Source organism: Anticarsia gemmatalis, chromosome 16, assembly GCF_050436995.1.
Source record: "Anticarsia gemmatalis isolate Benzon Research Colony breed Stoneville strain chromosome 16, ilAntGemm2 primary, whole genome shotgun sequence".
In the NCBI taxonomy this organism is placed as follows: domain Eukaryota; kingdom Metazoa; phylum Arthropoda; class Insecta; order Lepidoptera; family Erebidae; genus Anticarsia; species Anticarsia gemmatalis.
This window is the reverse complement of record NC_134760.1, coordinates 5,046,608-5,067,425: the sequence shown is the minus strand read 5'-3', so window position 1 is coordinate 5,067,425 and position 20,818 is coordinate 5,046,608. Positions and strand designations below refer to the sequence as shown.

The following is a 20,818-nucleotide window of genomic DNA, read 5'->3' as shown; positions in this document are numbered from 1 at the left end:
CCGAAGTATTATATTATACTACGTGTCATCCCGGTGTTGTCATTCTTATCAAAATACGCGTTTTTGGATCATTAACATACATCTATCCCCACAACCTTTACATTTATAGTATCAGTAGGGTTTGTTTTTTTCACAGAATATTTTACCCAGTTCTCTTCAATATATTATAAATATTTAAGCAGTAAAACGTATTTATAAAGAAACATCCATATGTAATTACAAAGTAATTTATGTAAGTACATGTAGTACTGTAAAATGACAATAAAAACTACAATAGCATTGAATACATTGTCTAATAAACTTGTCTACAGACTACCGGAACTAAATGTCCGTCAGTACAATGGTGTGGTTTGACTGTAACCTGACACCCACACTTAAACACACGTTATCTGTCTCGAACAGACATACGATGCGATGCGTTTGCGCATCTCACTGCTCTATTATGTCCGATTCACGTCCGGCCTTTTGTCAATCGAGAATTGGCAAAATATTTTAGAATTAGATTGTTTTTTTTTTCGAAATTAGTATTTCTACATTATACCTGTCTACTGTTTGTATAATTTCGAAAGGTTATGATGATGATAATGATATGATTATCTAGATATAGATCTTTCTTCTCAGTTCGCTTTTCTTTCAATTTTTACCGACGCTGTGAACTATAGTTTCCATAATAGAGAAGGATTAAGAATCTACAATCTTTCTATCAAAAGTTGAATGTAACTTTTGTATCGCAAGCAAATTATTTAGTCTTTATGTCTGTACAAATCATACCAGGATAAGACTACTGACATCCAAATAAAGCAATATCTATTCTACTTACTCGCAGATTGCAAGTAATTCAATACTTTTCTCTTAAACATCACCTCGTAATCCAGGAATCTGACACAACAATTGATTTCCGTTTCCGACCAAAGATAACCTCGCCACACCCCTCGCAAAATTCTCTGATGCGTTCAATTGAACATTGCATGTCTCTAAGAATTGCACATTCACTAGTAAATTGAGATTTTATGGATAATCTTATTACAAGATAAATGCATTTTTATTATGACGATATTTAAATGGAGCAGCTATTGCTGAAAGAAATAAAGATCTATAGATTTGGAGCTGTATTGTCATCAAGAATATATTTATCAAGCGTATATTTCTTTTTGCAACTAATAAACTATAGATAATAATCTATCAAACAGATCTTACCATCAAGACACACATACTTTTAAATATATCATCCTACTCGCCACAACACGCATGTTTTGGTAGTCATTCTCATTCCCACTTTTTTACTGCGTATTTTTTGTCGAAAACAATTTAAAATTGTGTTCAGACGTCGATACTAAACGAGCTTTGACTTATTAAAGTTAATGAAGTGTGCACTCAAAAGAGGACTGCACTCAAAGGACATTTAGGAACTGTAGTGATCAATAAATCCGACAGTTTATTGCATCCGTGCTTGACAGCGCTTCAGTTTACACATTATTTATCGACGACGAACGAACGACACTCATTTTTGACACCCACACTTGATACTACAAGTGGTTCATTCATAACTTAAATTAACTTGAACGGGGAAGAATGAGCGCTTTGTCATCACTTTTTCTGATATGCACTAATTTTTGATGATTTAAGACTGAGTAAGTGTTAGGTGTCTCGTTAGTAAAAGTTATCGGATATGTATTTATTTATTTATGTAAAGCTACGATAACCAATCAAAAAGTCAAGTTTAACTAAACCTTTACAAGGCTATCTAATTTATTCTATCTTCCACAGAAAAATTAAGCATAATTATCACTATCATACTAGAGTAAAAGTATATATGAGACACTTACCTCCCAGGCAAACCTCCTGTCCAACGGCTGCGACTCCCACTTCCCAAGAAAAGGTCCATATTTAGTTCCATTAGTAATATTCACCCTTGCAAAAATCCCACCACTTTTAAACATCAACTCGTTCGGTAGATTGAACTCACTATCCCCAGGATCGTCATCCTTTGTTCCATCTTCTTTCTCTTTAGGACTCTTTGAATCCAAGAATCTTTGATTCTGTAATTCTAAAGGTCTCGGGAGGTACCCTCGGTTGTAGTCGGGGAAGTTTGAAGATAGATATGTGTCGGATAGACCGAAGTCGAGGGATCCATAGTACTCTTTAATATCAGTTCCAGGAGGCATGTTTTCCTGTTTGATGTGAACTAGGGTGGGCGCTGATTCAGAAGTGGCAGAGTCTGTCGGGCTCGGCGGTGGGCTGCCAGACTCCTGGCTGTCTGCTGCTGTAGACAAAATATTCAGATTAGTCATCACGCAGACACTTGTAGTCATTGACCTACAGGCAAGTATGTGTGTTTTATCTCCGGCGCGAAACGTGACCTTATACGAAGATTTATCTATGTTTTATTATGCCTACTGTTCATTCATACATTTGAAGTAACCCAGACATATTGGCGACGGAGATAAATGTTCATTCGTTTTAATAAATACAAAGAAAAAAGAAGAGGCTATTTGGCTTTTTGTAAGCTATTAACGTAGTAAACAAATAATAATATAATATTTTGCTTATAAAAAGTTGTAAAAGCCAGAACGGCGAGCAATCGTCTGTGTTTTATAACTGAGCAAAAAGTTTTGATATAAAAAAGTGAAGACGTGCAAGATGTGATCGCATTATGTCTGTTTCCGCTGTTCACAAAGCGTTTCCGCTTGTCTCTTGTGTCTCGGAGCATCCCCACAACATGCAAATATCTTTATTTCTCGTTTTATTCATTAATGAACTCGGAAAAAACTGTAGATGAATGTAGAATTACACATATTATCCAGCGAAGACTACAACTTAAAAACTACATTTTTCCGACATTGCGGCGCGATGCCAATGTGTTTTTGTTTTCATTTTCTGTGGCATTATAATCTGTTCTATGAAATAAGTATCATATCACGCACATTATCTAGTAAACAAAATTTGAAGTTACCCCACAAGGATAAATTAATCAGTATTAAGTTAAATATTTACAATTTTGATGACATTTCCGATAGAAATGAATCCCCCTTTCCTTAAAAATTATCTTATCACTTGGATTATACGGACTTTAAGTCATCGGTTCAATAATATTTTGTATGACATCATGATCATAATTAATTAAACCTTACTTTATGATTGATGGACTATCATATTGATAATACATTTCACCGACTTATCATATCATGCAATAACGAGCAAGACTTAAAGTAACCAAGTACGCAATCAGAAGGTCGCAACGCAATGTCCACAAAAACATAATTTTTATAACAACATACTGGCTTGAATTCGAGTAAGTACTGCTTTAATCGTAGTCAAAGAGATTCCAATTTACGAATTTCGACACCAAAATTGACGCCGTAAGATAGAGAACAGTCCACCAAAGTATTAAAGTTTCTAAGTATCAAAAACTTACGCAACATGTTTACCGAACATAACTAAATTCATACAGGGTGTGCCGCGTGTCATCAATAAACGACCCTTCGCAAATACAGCTGAAAGAGACACACCATTTATCATACCAACCCTATTACTACTAATATACTTGTTAAAACAACCCCCTGTCTTGTCGGTGTCTTCATCGCACGTGGCGAAGAAAAAAACGCGTAAAATTAGACGATAAACGATTATAAAGATAACTACTTAACATAATAATGGGTTGAATGAGGCAGGATGTGTGTTCTTTATGGCTGGCTGTTGCTATGCTGCCTCACCTGTCGTAGGGATTGCGATTTTACTTCAGTTAATTGTGGTGCGAATTTGAAACAATTGATACGGATTTTTAATATGGATATTTCGTAGTTGGTCTGATTAAATTCTATTATTCTTTGCTAAAATCTAGTTCTAAGACTACTTTTTGTGATTATGTTATGACACAGACTGCTTTTAAGTAATTTTAAGCCCGAGGTGATAATTTAGCATTTAGCGTCCTTTAGGTTCTATAAGTATCTTGTGATTTGAAATAAAGACAGGCTATAAACTTTAGTAACGATGTTACTCAACGGTCTACCGCCTAATTAGCGATGCAGGTATTTTCGTACTGTCATACATAAAACAAATAAAAGCGATTCGAAGCTAGGACGTCTGCTAACTTATGGAACGGTGCGCCATAAAACTGATGTTCGAATTTCATATTCAAATCAGCCGTCGCAAGGTCCATTTGACCGCGAACGCTTCGTGCGCGGACAATGCGGACGACTCGTCGTTAAATCTCCGGTTTCCGCAGAAACTCGCGACAGATTTAAAATAAGACCAAGCACAGACATAGAACAACGTGGAGCTGTTCAACAGAAATTATGCTTTTTTTGACACTAGCTGTGTTTAATGGTTTTGGTCCAGCATGTATCTGGTTGATCATTAAGTAGGAAGTTCGTTGGACAGAGGAAATTATGGACAGAGGAAAAATTATAAACTTAAAACTTAATCTTCTCTTCTACGAATTACTTCTATTAATGAACGATTTATCTTTTTTTGGATTTGAGAGAGGTTTCTTCAATATAAGAGTTGAAGAGCATCAGATGCATTTTTTAGTCTGGCAGACCCCACGGCAAGCTGATTTCACGTGTTAGACACGGCGACTGACAATAAGCGCGGTTTACGTCGCTCTGTCACCGAGAGTTCATGGCCTGTGTTGACTCATAAAACACGACAAAAGACGAGCGATACACGCACTAAGACAATTATTCCTTTAAAATTTAAACGTTAAGGTTGATATTTGTGTGTAGTTTGTTAAGGAACAGGTGAATGCGAGGCTCAGGACTAGGCTCATCGCAGATTCGGCGGCACCGTTGAGAAATTCACTTGGCTCGCGACACTCAATGGCCAAGTATTCGCGGAAAGCCGTACTTTCTAACATTAGCAAGGTGCGGTACGCTTTAATGAGCCGGTTGTAACCATGGTTGCTTATGTAAATTTTCACATAAGAAATTAACTGAAAGATGCTTTTAACTTCAACATTATCATATGAAAGGCTCTTGGTATCTTAAAGTGGGTGTGTAGTCTTATTTTATTACAAGCACTGTTGCAATCATTCATCGACATATTTGAAGATTTTGTACCGCGCAATATTCATAAGTCATTATGTCCGTGTATGGTAATTAGTAATGTCTAATTCACTGCGATTACGTTTATATTATGATGTTATGTAAGAAACTTACAAGTTTCTAGTGTTTCTTGATAATAGTTACTTATCGGGTTACGTGAGCGCCGATAACTTGACTAATAGCTTTGTTAAAGTAATATTATAATACGTATTAAAGGAGATATCTCTTTATAATCTCCGCATTAATTAGGTTTATATTATAGGAAAATACAATACGGATTAAAGTTTGAAGTTTAAAACATTATAAAGGCCGCTGTCTCTACATTTTCGGTTTACAAACAAATCCTATTTCTACACAATATTTTTCGCACTGGTGTGATGTAAATAAGATTTCTAACAGCACAAGGTGTTCGTAACATGAAACAAACAAGCTTTCATCCCGGCGGCGTCCGCCAAAAGACACGACCAATATATTTTATGTTAATAACTCACAATCTATGATAATGTTTTTTTTTCTGTTTTTTCGCACACCCTTGACAGAACCACAGATAATTGTTGAAAGCATAGATAAAAAATAGACGGTTAGTGATGTTTATTTGTGGTTAAACAAGCGAAATAATTTGAAGAGCTTTTGGGTTATCCTCTTATCTGATTTTACGGTCGTGGAGTGTTTATGGCTTGTTAAATACAAGATTGACAACAAGTAAAGGAGATTATTCCGTTGCTTATACTTAAACGTTTAGTTTTAAAAATGTGTCGAAAACTAAGTTTTTATTTTGTAACAGTATCTCATTCATAATTATAAATTGAAAACGAGCAATTTTTATGTATTATATTAGTTTACTGCTCGTGTAATTAAAACGTTTAATTATGGCGTCACGTTTTTAAACCTGTGCTATCAAGAATTAAAGATAAAATATCTCGTTTAATCGATTATATCGTTGATAACGTCCGTTGACATGCTTAAGATTAAATACAATAATTATAAAAAAAATGTAACAAACACTATATACAATGTCGAAGAGAATATTTTCCTTGATAAAATGAACTCACCAGACATCTTCATCTTTAAAATATTCGTATCAAAATTCAGCATTCGTGATGATAAATTTTCGCATTGTCCGTAATCACTTATCTCGTGAAATCTAATTCACTAAATTGTCCCAATAAATCACAAAATAAAACGAAAACACTAATCGTCACAGCACTATCGAAGCACGTTCAAAATTTCAAAATAAAAAAAAAATCTAAGTTGAAATAATTTGAAATTAGAGATGAATTGTGTAGTGATGTGCGGTTGTCGTGTTCTCGCGTGCAATACGCGTGTGATAGTGCGGCACTGGTTGTATGTGCGGCGACGGCGACGCACTGTGCCAGAATAACGCGAGAGGAAGCGAGACCCAGCTCATCCCTAGAATCCCGAATCACATACCCTCGCCCGGGACACCCCCTCGCCTCGCCCCCTCCGCGCCCCGCCTGTGTCTTTGTGTTACACCCCTCTCTCTCACACAATTCGGGGTCGCTATACAAGGTTACCGTCTGAAAATATTCGCAGCTTTTCAATAGATTTGATTTTGGAAAATTGTTTGATAGTTTTCATGGAAAAGTTTCTGCAGTTTTATGATTGATAGTTACAGAAGTGGGACGTTTACATTTTTTTAGAACAAAGCAAGCGTTAGTTGTAAGAGTTAGATAAGTTACGCCTGAGTTTAGTATCTGAAAAGTTGATATTTTCTGAATAGTTTTTATCAATGTACCTGAATCAAATGATGTTTATATTAAACGTACTTGCACGTCTTCCTGAAAGGCAATATTTCTTTATAAACTCAAAACATGATTACAATAACAACACTATTACAATATTTTACATCGGGAGCGACCTACAAACAATGGCCCTTCAGTTATCGACGGTGCTTTATAACAAATCACTTGTACAACACGACCAAGCTACGTAGACCTCTGACATTTCACCAAAGCTCTCTTTGAAAGTACTGGGATGTGTTTGCTATGAGGGGAGGGTGAGGTCTAGTGATATTGGTCGCTGATACGAGACAAGGCGCCGATTAAGAAAACAAACTTGATTGAATGTGAGCCAGCAATCTTGCACTCTTATCGTATCGTATTCAATCGTTCGCTACTTCGCTACTGTGCTCGCAAATTCAAATCATCACTACGTCTCAAATAAAACTGTGAAGAATAAATCTTTTCAGTTCGTATAGTAAGTTGTTATTTCTTAGAAATCTATTTATGTAACCTGCATGTGTTTCTCGCTAACTAGGGAATATGTAACTAGCAATATCTAATTAAGCGTAGTTGCAGTTCTAGATAGTTACCTGCGTCTTGTTATGTAAGTAGGTCGCAGTAATTAAAGTACTCCAATAGTCTTAAGCATTATGGTCGAAGCAACATAGAAAAACAATGTTTCGAAACAGTGTTTCGAACTTTTAGAAAATTGAGAAATTACATTTCAAAAATATAATTGAGAAAATATTAAATGTGTTCGATCTCCGAACAATTTTCCAGTGCATTTATTCAGCGTATGAAAATATCGGCGGTAGAAAGTGCCAAGCGAGACGGCAGATAACTAGATAACGCTCAAGATCTGTGCCGGCCGTCGCTATTGGCCGGCGCGGCCAGTGGGCGGGGCATCGGCCGTGATGCACCAATGGGATGAGCCTTATTATCTGCGTCTTTGTCTGTCAGAGTCTGTGATGTGGCAGGTGCTTTGGCATCGAGAGCTAGCATGTAGGTACCTAGTTAGAGTGTGGATGTAATAGGTGATGCTAAATGGCCGTCTCAGTTCAAATGTCTTTGATGTGCGTCGATAAAGATTTTATTGCGTTCTGTATGATAGCTGGTAGACTTAGGTTAGCATAACAAGACGTATTTACTACTGTATAACTCGCGTAGACCGATGTCTAATAGGTATCTTGCCAGTTGTACTAGCCGGTTTGTAGGGGATCTAGGGCTAGAAAGCCGTAGTTGGTTAGCTGCTACTTCAAACACATGTTTATTGCAAAGATTGGTTCGCTTGCATTCGTATACTATAGGGAATAGATGTTTAAGTTTTTTTGTGCATCGTTCAATTTAATAATAGAGTCTCTCGTGATACTTGCCAAAACCAAGGAAAAACAAAAGCCTTTTGACTCTACATTAATAAATTATTCAATATATTTCGTAAAACTACTACCTATTATCTTTAAGATTCCCTTCCTCGTTCCAATAGATACTTACATATCTTTCTAGCCATACATATTCAAGTATTAGTTCCCGTCCCCTGATTGGTTGTTTACTGCGTATATCCTTAATTAGTTTTCCGTATTATGAATAATATATCAATCTAAATACACTATTTTATTAATACATTTATTGTTTATATTTGATTTTAGTCACGTTGCTGTGTTGATATTATGCTCTTTCAGGTAAATTAAATCATCATGCATCTTAATGAAATACATAAAAATGTATTGGAGGTAAAAAAAATTTGCATATTTCAAATCCCTAACGAGAGAATACTGTAGTAATCTTATAAGAATTCTTTCGATTTGTCTCGATATTAGAACTCATCCATATATGACACAAAAGCTACAGCCACCTTAAAGCTTTTACAAAAACCTTAACTTTGTTCTGCATTATATTACATCAATTGTAGTTTTAAAACAATTTTTGTTTAAAGTACCTATTGCAACAGATCCTTAGAATAAATACAAAAGATATCTTAATAAGAACATCTTTTAGCGCTTTAAATTTCTACAATCGGTAGTATAGAGTAACGAGAGTTTTACATTTAAAATGTACTCTAAAAACAGTTCTAAGGACGCCCGCTAGAGGCGCTTATCAGATTTGAATACTAAGTTTCAGGATAGCTAGCCGGTTGTCAATAGTCGATAGTGGTAAAGAATCGCGCTACTTAATTCAGTGTTTATTAGTTCAAGTGTGACTAGAACATGGCGTCGTGAAGGTGACAACTAGAATCAATTGGTGACAGACACGAGGCTATAATCGATTTGACGTCCACACCGATATAATTGATTCCGCGGTTCTTGTTTAATCGATTCTGTGTTCTTAAAGAATGGTTATCATAATGGAATTTTGTTTTTACTTTGACTTTCAGACAACAATGAGAGCTATATTTTTTTATTTAGAAATGGAATATACCATAGATTTTGTAACCGTAAATGTATGAAAACGAATGTCAAAATATGCCCGAATATTTAAGCTCACTTGTTAGCAGATGCCTGTGGTTCTTATTATTATTCGAGCAGAAGAATTATATCTTTACTAAGAGAGGACTATAATAAATACAAATATTAGGCCATTTACTGTCAGTTGTTGCCAGTCAGTTATTGTCATCTTTCAATAAAATTAAAATTATTGGTGTGTTACTCTAAATTATTGGTGTATATTGCTTTTGAATTCAAAACCTCTAATACTTTTGTGAGAGGTGAATGCTTAAGTTCACTGTCTAAAAAAAGTAAAATGTATTATCAAAATAAATAAAAAGCCACGTGATAATAAACTAACAGAACGAGAAAATAGAGCCTCAGTCTCAGTAATACAAAGAGCCACATACATTCTGTTAAAGAAAATGTGAATTTTGTTCCTCCATGAGAATTTATACGATTTAATATGCGACATTATGAGTTTACAGGCACGCGGACGGTGGGACTTTATTGTTATGTATTACTGTATGAATTTAACTTTGCTAGTCACTTTAATGTTTTTTCAAAAAAAATCATATTTGTTTGAATCAGTGTCATATGCGACCACAATATTATTATAATTAATACCTTAAGGTTCCCAGGTCGGACAAAGTGTTATTGGTCTAATTTATTGTAGATTATTTTTAAAGTGACTAGGAATGTACACAGGAACCTGGAGGAAAATTGAGATATGTTAAAGTAAGGGACAATTTTACAGCTTCCAGTTAAGTTTGACATAACCTATCCAATTGATACGTCAGAAATAAAAACTGTAAATATTCAGCTTTACTACTATTACGAAACCGGACTCAACAAAACATACTTACAGATGAAATATCAATTCAAGTACCTATCTAAAAAAAAAGATAAAAATATTTATTTCTGTCCAAGTTTACAAAGTTTTGAGAACAATGATAGCCACACTAGGCGTTGCCTGTATCGTGGTATCAATGCAATTGATTACTCTACTTGATCTAATATATATTTCTGTCACAAGCACGGAACTATAGAAATACAATGGGCAGTGTCGAAACAAACTCGTGGCTCCGAGCACACCCCGTACAGAATACTGAATGACTTGCCTACGTGACAATACATATAACTATAATGTAAAAGAACCTGAACAAGTGTTAAAAGTATTACTTAGTAAGAAATCTTTGATATGTTTGTAAGGCTTTGTTTGAAGAAATTGTGGTTTTCATTTGTGTTTTTGGTTCATGATCATGGCAGTAAATTAGATCAATGGTTAAGAATCAAAAATATGGATTAACTACGTTTTGTACAAAACTTATGGAGAAAAATAAGAAGTTATTTGGCAGATAAAGATATGTGACAATGACTTATGTCGCTTGAAGTTTCTTTATTGTTTTTTGAGTTCCGGCTTTTAGTTAAACATTATAAACGATCTCTTTGACAAACTGTTTTCTTACCCTTACTACGCTCAACTGTGTCTATGTAATACTACTTAACTCTATTTTACAACGACTTACTAAATTCTATTTTAAAACGACAACAACGACGTTTAACACGATCAATAAAGAAGTATAGCTTCTCTAAACTCGTTCCCACCTTCGATTACAGAACGCTCTTCGCATCATATCTACGGTCAATAAGATACATATCAGCAAAGGTTCCAGTGATTGTGCTCGCACGTGAAACGACTAGTGCATTGTGATCGCTGCTATCAACTTGATAAACTACTCCCGCCACTGTCCCTCCACTTTCTAAGGATAAACGATAGTTTAAAATGTCCCTCCCACCCCTAACAATGGAGTACGTAATAGTTTTAGAATTGAATGTGGGTGGTGTAATCTTTTGAACTTTAAATGGCAGGTGTGATATTGACATTGGAGTCTTGATAGAACTTTACTGTGCGAAACCAAAAGTTTAATAATTGCATTTTAAAAAAGCTTTTTAAAATTTAAATAATCTAGGTTCAAAAGTAATTGTTTACGGTAAAGTCCTTAAGGTTCACTTTGTAAAACATCATGTCTTCCTTCAATCCGTTAACATGTTCGGGCACATTCTTACACAGCTTCCACCCTACCGAACGCCAAAACACCGCACAGAGAGCGACCACCAAAAGAATTGCGTTTAAAATGTCCAATTTAAATTGTTCCGACAAAGGGGCGAGCCATTTCAATTTTGAGTGAGGAGAGCTCTAAATCGAAAAGTGCGATAGCCACTCCGTAAGCGCCTCCTGGGGCGAGTCTATGCAATTTATAGACGTAATAAAATAGCATTAGAAAGTATACCCGTTAGAGCTGGATAGAGATTACCTCACGATCTTTACTTAAGCACCCATTATGGATAAGTGGTAAATATAAAATGTCAAAGAAAAGCTAAAACGCAGTCACGCGATGGATAGCACATTTCGTGAAAGAAATGTAGAGAAAGATTAAATGATTTATAAGAAAGATATTGAAGAAAAACAAACCGAATTTCCGACGTTGGCTGGATACAATCCCACTTAGCCTTAATAGTGTAATGGTGAGCAATTTGGAGAGTAGCACGTCAGGAGCGGAAGCAACTAAGTTAATAATGCTTCGAAACATGATGGAAGCGGTTCTCGCATGACGACCGTTCGTGCCGCCACATAAACATTGTTGTTTGCTCTCATCAATGGATCACTGACCAATTATACGATTTCATTTAATAAACTACTGTTTGGTTTTGGGGTCGAACGTCACGTCACCTAATTTAAAGCTTCTGTTTATAATGAAATGATTTCAGTATAAAATATAGATTTGAGTAATTTCTGTTCACCAAATCAACATTTGTAATGTCTATTATTTTTTTATTTTATGAACCTATTTTAGATATCTAACCAAAAAATCCTTCAAGAACCTTATAAATCAGTGTCTGATTGAAAGCGTAACCTTCCAATTGAAAAACTACTGGCACTTCTTGCCTTCTCGAGAATGGTTCTCGAGAAGGCAAGAAGTGCCCATTAAGGGGGAACACTTGTGAAACACTGCGTAAATCGTGGAGCGTCAAACTTGGTATCATGTCAAATTAAGTAATCGTGGTGTAATTGAGCCCGCTATCAGAGAACAACGCCGGCTCATCAATCAACCCACCCTATTCGCACAGCTTGCTCTGCGAACGAGGGATAAGCGATCAGCGATTTGAACCATTGCGACAGAAAATAAAAAGTAACAACTTCTAACAAAATTTATTTATTTTTATTTTTTTATTTGCCGCAATTATCATAGCGTTTGCATTTTTCTTTTGCAGTTATAGACGTATAAGGGAGTAGGCTTTACGAAAAGGTTTTTGTTTAAGTTTCTGCTCATACAGGGTAATTATCTTTTCCGAAAAAATCAGCAAGGAAGCAAAATATTATACTGATATTTCTCATTTCGCTATAATGATTTCTTCTATCACTTATGACTTGGAGTATAACGAAGCAAGTTACAGTGTTATCCTCACTTCAGTTTTAGTAGTCATTACTGGAAATCTCGCTAATGCGTCTTGAGTTGCGGTGAGGCGCCGTGCACAGGGGAAACCTTTTATTTATCACATTAAAACGTACTGGTTTTAGCTTAGATGTGTTTTACTTTAATCCATTTACAAGTTCATGAGACAATAAAGACAGAGTGTACTTATTTATTGAGTTCATTTTATTTCTATAATTGAAGTGAAAGAAGTGAACTATATAAACTGTTGCTGTTATGCATATGATAAATCAAGCGTGTTTAGGTGTAGGCAGTAATATGTATAATAGTTCCTTTTTTCCAAATATTGAGCATTTCTCATATATTCTGCTAACTAGGTTGTAATTTTTCTAATATCTTCAAGGTATCCTTAATTATAAAACAAACATTAAGAACGTCAATACAGCAAGGTAAGCCAATAACCTCGTGTGGATTTCAACCTTGCGATTCTGAAAGAATCAATAATGTGTTCAAAGCTATGTCTTAGTTAAAAACTGGGCTTAAACGTTACTTTTTTTGTAAAATCCTACTGTAATAAGTTACTGATTGTCTAGTTAGCCTCTTCAAAATTTCTTCAAGTTAAAGATTTATGATTTTTCTTTTAATTGTATGGGAGCTTTCGTTATGATGTAAGGAGGTTGTTATGCGAAAAGTTACCAAAATTATGTAAACCTGACCTTTAGGATTAAATGTTTCGTAATCCTCAGAACAAATTGTCTTTGTTTTTTCAAACGGAAGGAAAAAAGTTGCCGAGATATTTGTTGGTTTCTTTTGAATGAGTTTCTCTTCGACATTAGGAAACGGATCTGTGGTCTGAATTATTGTTTCAAACTTTTCGACCTCTGGTTTCAGTTATGAAATTTGGAACCTTGAAAAGATTAAGTCACAATTGTGTCGTTTTTTTGTAACCCTTTTAAGGCTTCTTGGGCTCTCATTTCTCGGTTAATTTTTATTAAAAATTGTTTTGCTAATTCTCACGAAATATTACATCTTTTGCAAACAACGTACTTTCGCCGGCCCCTACCTCGTGTTCTCGAGTTGATAACAAATGCTCTGTGCATTGACTGCAGTACAAAGGGCTCTCGCAAATTACACACCAGGGCAGCAATTACGGGCCGGTAACAACAGATACATTTGTATGACAATGACCGAAGTTTTTTCGCGAAATATGATATCGCTACGACTTTGTGAGAACAAATAGTGCAGTTTTAGTGGCCGTTTCGATAAATGTGGCTTTGTAAATTTGTAATTAATTCTTGTATTACTACTTTATCATTTTATTTTAATTAGCGCTGAATGGGATCCAATACGATAACGTTATTAATATTGTGCTGCTGTAAAATAATTAGATCATTAATTATATTATTATGCAGTTAAAATACATAAATACTTTGATAAATTAAAGTATCATTTTTTTTTTCTAATTCTTAATTTTTATCATGAAAGTAGTATCCCACTAAAAATCCTGCTTCAAATATATTATTGAAGACATGAAATTTTGTGTTGCCCCGGAATCAAATCCATGGATAGACTATTTACAACTCGTAACATCAGTGATTAGTACGATACTCTTGGATCTAATACTCAATAAGTAAGAGTAACAAAATAAAAACCAAACATTACTTCAGAGCACCTTATCAGTAGCCTTTCACATCGCCACAAAAAAAACGCAATCAAACCGCGCAAGCGTTCCTTTAACGACGTGTTATCAGTAACAGATAACACGAGCGGAGTGACCTTCCGACATTCTCTAAGAACTGATAGAGATCGTCCGTTCGACTCTCGACCTAACCTCACGTTTATTTCACGGAACAGTCACATCTCACGAGTAAGTCGGCACTTTTGGTGAGTTGCAATAGTAGGTGACAATTCATAGAAGCGATATCGATTCGATGAATATATTCTTTTGTTTGTGTCATCCCCGGTGGTCTAAACAAATAAATAAAGTGTTTTCTAAGCTAAGCACTGTAATATTACTAACTAGCTGATCCATGCGACTCCACTCGCAAACATATTTATATCAGCACTTTAGAGGTTAGTTATCAAAAAATTCAATTGCTTATGTGGTCCCTATTATTTAAGTAACTACGCGATATCACAATCGCTTCGACTTCGACAAAATGATAGACTATAATATTTCGTTATTTCTTCTGTATGACGCTTATAATTTTTATATACATATAGTTGAAATTCTCATTAACTGAAGTTCAGCATTCAGAGAATAAATAAATGTGATTGGACAACTCACTCACGATCATTTGATTCAAAACTAAGCAGAACTTGTACTATGGTAACCAAATAACTGTTATACATGCTAACATAATTCTTAATTTTTTTTTTTTAAATAGATAAATTTAAAACTATGCTCAGAACAAATACTCATGTTCATCACACAAATATTAGATAGGGTGGGCTACACGCGGTGCTACGAAAATCGCGGCGAGGCGACCACGTTACGATCTGCGCCATACGTGCAGGTGAATGTAAATATATTTAGTTACAGGGAAAAAAAACATGCAAAAATTTCTGGAAATAGTATTAGGTATGATGGCTTTAATTAAATCTTTGACGTCATCGATGTGATATTTTGCACGTCAAAGCGGATATTCACGGGTGCAAAACAAAGGACACAGGAAAAATTGAGATGCTATTTTTAATTCAAAGTAATATCGCTTTTAAGTATATGTATGTTGCGTATTTTTTATCGTACGCATTTATTGTATTTTGTGATAAAAAATGTGTGGTTTTATTAATAATTCGTCCGTAGTAACAGCAAGAATTTTGTTACGTTTGATAAACACAATTAATTCCTTGATTCTAATACTCCCAATAGGAATATCGAGGATTCCAAAAATGTTGTATTTCCATGACCAATGCCTCAAACCCCTTTCTACTTACGTAATCAACTAGTAAGTGATTTTAACCTGAAATCTACTATCTTCTAATAAAAATATTTATTTCCGACAAGTTGAAGAAGCACGAGTGTAATTAAGAATGTAATCCACCCACAGACTTACAGACTTATGTAGCGGACGGATGGATATTGGCTATAGTTTATTTTTTTTGGAAATACACTCATATCTAAATGATACTTTTATAAACGCGCATTCTTCGGAGCCTGTCAAGTTGACAGACTTTGTACTAACATATAATCGCACTATTCGCACTTAATCTAATTACTAATTCTAAGTCTAATCTGTTGAGAAAAAGATAAGAGAGAACTGGAATTTTCCAGTGAACTCTAATTACAGTAACTATTGAAAACGATAGTGTTATCTGTTATCGATAGTAAGGACGTTTGCAATTGATATCAGCTATTGATATTAATCGGATCTGAATACAAGTTTGTGTACCTTATCGTATTAAAGAAACTGCATGTAATAGTTTGTGTATAATTTGATCTGTTGCACCTGCTATACACCTGCTATTTACCTTTATCATTAAGAAATACGTCACTTGTTGTATACTTGTTCAGTAAGTAGGTAATGTGTTAAAATGTAAATCGTGTTTGGTAATTCCTAGTTGTATCGACGACCGACAAATTTTATATGAAAAATGATCCGCTTAAATCTTGATGACAGGATTAAAATCTTGTTCATGAATCACTCATCGTTCGAGTTCATCACGAACCGATATAGTACTTATTATTCTGTGCCGATATACTGACATAGTGAAAAGACTTTGTTTAACCTGACATTAGAATACAGAGAAACAGTATAGCGTCTGAAGAATTTACTCATTTTCAAGCGTCAATCACGCGCATTGACTTACAAATCCATCTTTCATTATTGAGTACACGAATTTCCTTTAAAAATCACGTTACCTAGTACGTTAGTTCACACAAAACGTTTCGGCAATGATAATGGGCTTGTCAGCGAGGCGTGAGGCTCCCGACTGCGATCTGTCACCAGTGAATGCGTCAAAGGGTTTTTGTCAGAGCGCGAATTAAATCGACCAGCGGGAGGCGACGCGATTGATCGGACCGGTTATATCCGGTATATGGGTGTGAGTTTCTCTTTTAAGTCTGGCTTAGGTTTTGTCATTCTAGGGTCATGCTTTAAAGGTAATTTGAGTTTTGCTGATTAACGTCTCCGTGTGTGGTCTGAGCGGTTGGAAACGACTGCTGATCCCGAAGTCTTGGGTTTGACTGTCGAAAAGTGTGGTGAGTTATCATAACATTGATCGTATGTTAGACGACTATCTTTTCGTAATTAAAATTGGAAAGGAGCTTTGGACGAGTATAACTTCAAAATCGGGAGAATGTACCTAATAAAGTTTAGCTGTATAGATTTTACTAGAGCCTCCCAGAACTTCCTAAAAACAAAGGAAATATATTCAAAAGGAACTAATAGTAACTATTATGTTATAAACTGAATTATGTCATTACAATATCATGGAGCCCTTCTTCCACCTTGGCTAATCGAATAAGTTCTTGCCAACAAAGTTTACATAACAATAGGTAACCTACACAAAACAATACGTATTATACAATGATGATTTACTTTGCAGGTCACACATACATCTTCGTGTTTGTACTTCGAGAATATTCTCAGGAGTATGGAGAATACGCAATCTATTACGCACCTTTATACTCACAGTTTTTATAACTTTCATATCCTCTCCACCAAAATGGAATTGAAAATGATAACTTAATCATTAATCATTTTTGCAATACGAAGAATGAGAAAGACATTACGCGAGTTTCATCTGTTACCCCAATGTGCCGATCAAATAATTACCTTCTCGATAAAATATTGGCAGGGCTTTCCCCAGTGTCGAGGCACGCCGAGTCCTCCCCGCGAGCCACAACTGTCGATGTCACCTTAATTTACGGCCTTCAATTATAAATTTTACATCCTACGAACTTTGTCATTCTCGAATCTGATATGCACCTTAACTTTAAAGAAATAAAGACGCAATTTCAACCTCCAAAACTTAAGAATACAAAGTACAACTCACAAAGTCTTCGCCGAGGGAATAGAAATTTTAAGAATTACAATCAAACTTCAGTGTAGGTCAAATATTTTTGAAGTGAAATTACCCAACTGAAATTTCTGATATTTTCGGGGATACTTATCAAGCCATCACCGACAGTCATTAAAATTTAAAAAACATATAGATAAATGTTAATTTAAAAAGAGTGATAAGTTTTAATGGGGACACTAACAACGTTTCCCGTTATTAATCCTGTTTGCCACTGGAACATGATAAAGTGATCATTAGAAATAATTTTAATGATGGTGTTTTACGTTACTACGTAACACAACTTTGGTTATTAACTGTTTATAACAAAAGTCCAGTTTCCTTGTCGGCGACCTCTGACACCAGATATCTATCATCCTGTATTATAATAGCTTATCGGCAGGAATACTACTACAAAAATAACATAATAAGCGTAGCACTGTACCTAATTGGCATCTGAACCAATGTAGTCACAAAATAAAGCGGTATTTTAACGTATCTCACGGGAATTTACACGTGTATGAATGGGAACGATTAATTATATACTTTGTTCGTTTCAAGAAGGACTTCTTACGCAGTTATTTTAAAATAGCCAAGAGTATTTAAACGAAATGGCTGCTCATTTTGAAGCAGCTTGGCCAAAGCTTTCAACACCGTAAATAGATCAATAAATGACGAAACAAATAATTATTTTTATGTGTTTAAACTTGATTTTTGATATCAATTACAAAATTACTAATCAACTTGTGACTTCAAATTATTAACCTATAAGAACAGAATTTTACATTTAAGTTTCTTTAAAATTTCCACTTAATATTGCAGGTACGTGACTTCATCAAGAGAAATGAAGTTTAGACAGAAAATTATGTGTACTTAGTGAAGTTTAATTCCATAGTCTAGACATTGCCATTACAAATACAAAGATATGATTAAACTGTCAGAAGCCGCGGCCTTTATTTTATAAAATAAAAATCATTTGACGAGGGTTCGCCATTAATTTCGTCGACAATGTGATAAATAATGAGAGAGGTGTAATGCGGGGGCGACATCCCTCTAAAATGTCGCTTTGATGGGCTGGTTTTGAAGTTTTGACGGCTCACATCCTAATTTTCTTTCTGTGAAGTACCCTCGGCGGTTGCCACTTTTCAATAAGAGTTTCTCTTTGTGACAATATTTCAATTTTCAACGTTTTTATAAACGTTTAGGTGGCGGTATATCTATGTATAATATGTATATCTACTCTACAGGAGCTTTTACACACATTTGTTACTTTTCGAATTTCATAATTTATGCGTTTGTACAAATTTCGTCTATACTACCTATTTTTATATAGGTATAACGTACGTGTCCACCAAAACAACAAAATTATTATCGCATGAGATAGTCTAAATGATACTTGTTAATAACGTCATAGTTTGTAAATAAAAAGAAGCTAAAAAAACATATCTCATGTTGGCATTGTCTTTTATAATTACCAAAATAGGTTTTCTTACTGAAATATTGAAAGGTTTCATGATACAGCACTCTTCAAGTGACACATTTGATAAACAAATCAGCACGTATTGCGCATCAATAACGTCGTGTTTTGATATCTATTAAATATTATATAAATACTTCATTTACACCCGGATTTACTAATTATGGATAAGTATCTGATATCCTAACAAGCGGAATTGTCAATTTCTCACAAATTGCCACAATACCCAGTAGTAAAGCCATACCTTAGGCATAAGTCTTAACTCCTATACTGTACTCAAAACATTTAACCCCATGGATTTCTTGTATCCAGCATATGTCTTATTTCATCCATTGGATGTTTTATCCGTAAGTGCAAACAGTTACTTAAATACACAAAACCATGCTACATAGCAGCTACATATCGCCTACAATACTCCTATCATGTTGATTTAATTAGCAACTGTCGTTATGACATCAATGGGCAGCCGTCGATAGTCAAAGGCCTGTCAAATTCACGCATAATTGGTTTCGTCACTAGCTCCCAATAATCGCTACCTACGCAGAGCTTAGGTTGCTATACATGTAGGAGGAATATACATCAACACTAGAGCATTTTAGAACGAATTTTCTGAAGACTTTTTGAAGTTTTGTGTATTCAAAATAATTCCCACTAGTTCTAGTGGTGAAATAAAAACATCTTGTATAAATTAGCATGCCTAAAAGTTATTAAATACATTTCTTAAGAGCATTCAAAGTTCTTAAACCGCTCTTTATCAGCGTGGTGGACTTAAGGTATAACCGCTGCCTCGTTCGGGAGGAGACCCTAGCCCAGCAGTGGGACAGCCACAGGTTAATAAAACAGACACACTTAGTAGTCAATATTTAATTACGATAAGAATATTTTCGTGCAAAACAATCATTCATGATCAATACAGTGGGTCTATGAATTAGATAAGACGGCAAAAGACTACATCATGCTTCAAATCCTACGTACATGTATCTTGTCATATATTGTCATGTCTATCACGAATGTAGAAATCATAACAACTCAGCTAACATTGTGCCTCTTTAATATTAGTGTTATCAGTGTCATGTACCTTCCTGCTTATCTAATCAGTCTCCATTCACCACCATTGTCCTAAGACATTCGACCATCGGTTAGACCCTCAAGTCTTACATAACAATAATATGATGTCAACTGATAAAAAGTATCAATTAATTAATTACGTTCGTATTTTTTATCCTACAGTATATCTAAGAGATTTGGATAAGGAATAATATTACAATTTAAGTTTTGTAATTCGTAGACAAGGGGATTTGACACTATAATTTATGGTCAATGACATTCAATGGTATTTTCGTAAACAATGCGAAAGGTCTTCTGAGGTTTTGGTCCATTGATTTGAGAATCATCTTGTTACATAACGCACCAGTAATATTGGTTTCTTATTCTCTAAACTTAGTCTTAAACGTTGTGCCAGAAACGTGCCTTTTAAATATTCAAAGATTTTTTGTTAATATAGTACAGTTAAGATGCAAATGTAGCAGAACTATAATTTAGTTAAAATACGTTGTGATTACAACGATTTTACAGGATAAGAGATATTTATGATTTGAAATAAAAGTATAGTATGATAATTATATTATTCTATACTGTGTCCTCGTGATAACGGAAAAATAATAAAAACAGAAGCTGCAGAACGTTATTTTTTCCTTTA

The 20,818-nt window shown here is 34.8% G+C and overlaps 1 protein-coding gene across 4 annotated transcripts in view; it reads right to left on the bottom strand.

Moving 5' to 3' along the window:
• LOC142979546 (transcription factor hamlet-like) overlaps positions 1–20,818 on the bottom strand; it is a 107,797-nt gene that overhangs the window by 28,697 nt on the left and 58,282 nt on the right. For 3 of the 4 annotated variants that reach the window (XM_076124534.1, XM_076124535.1, XM_076124537.1), the window contains one exon: positions 1,827–2,263. In XM_076124534.1, the coding sequence (XP_075980649.1) occupies positions 1,827–2,263 (437 nt within the window). Of the gene's footprint in view, positions 1–1,826; positions 2,264–6,094; positions 6,353–20,818 lie in introns of those variants that run through there. The other variant, XM_076124536.1, reaches the window with a different exon arrangement.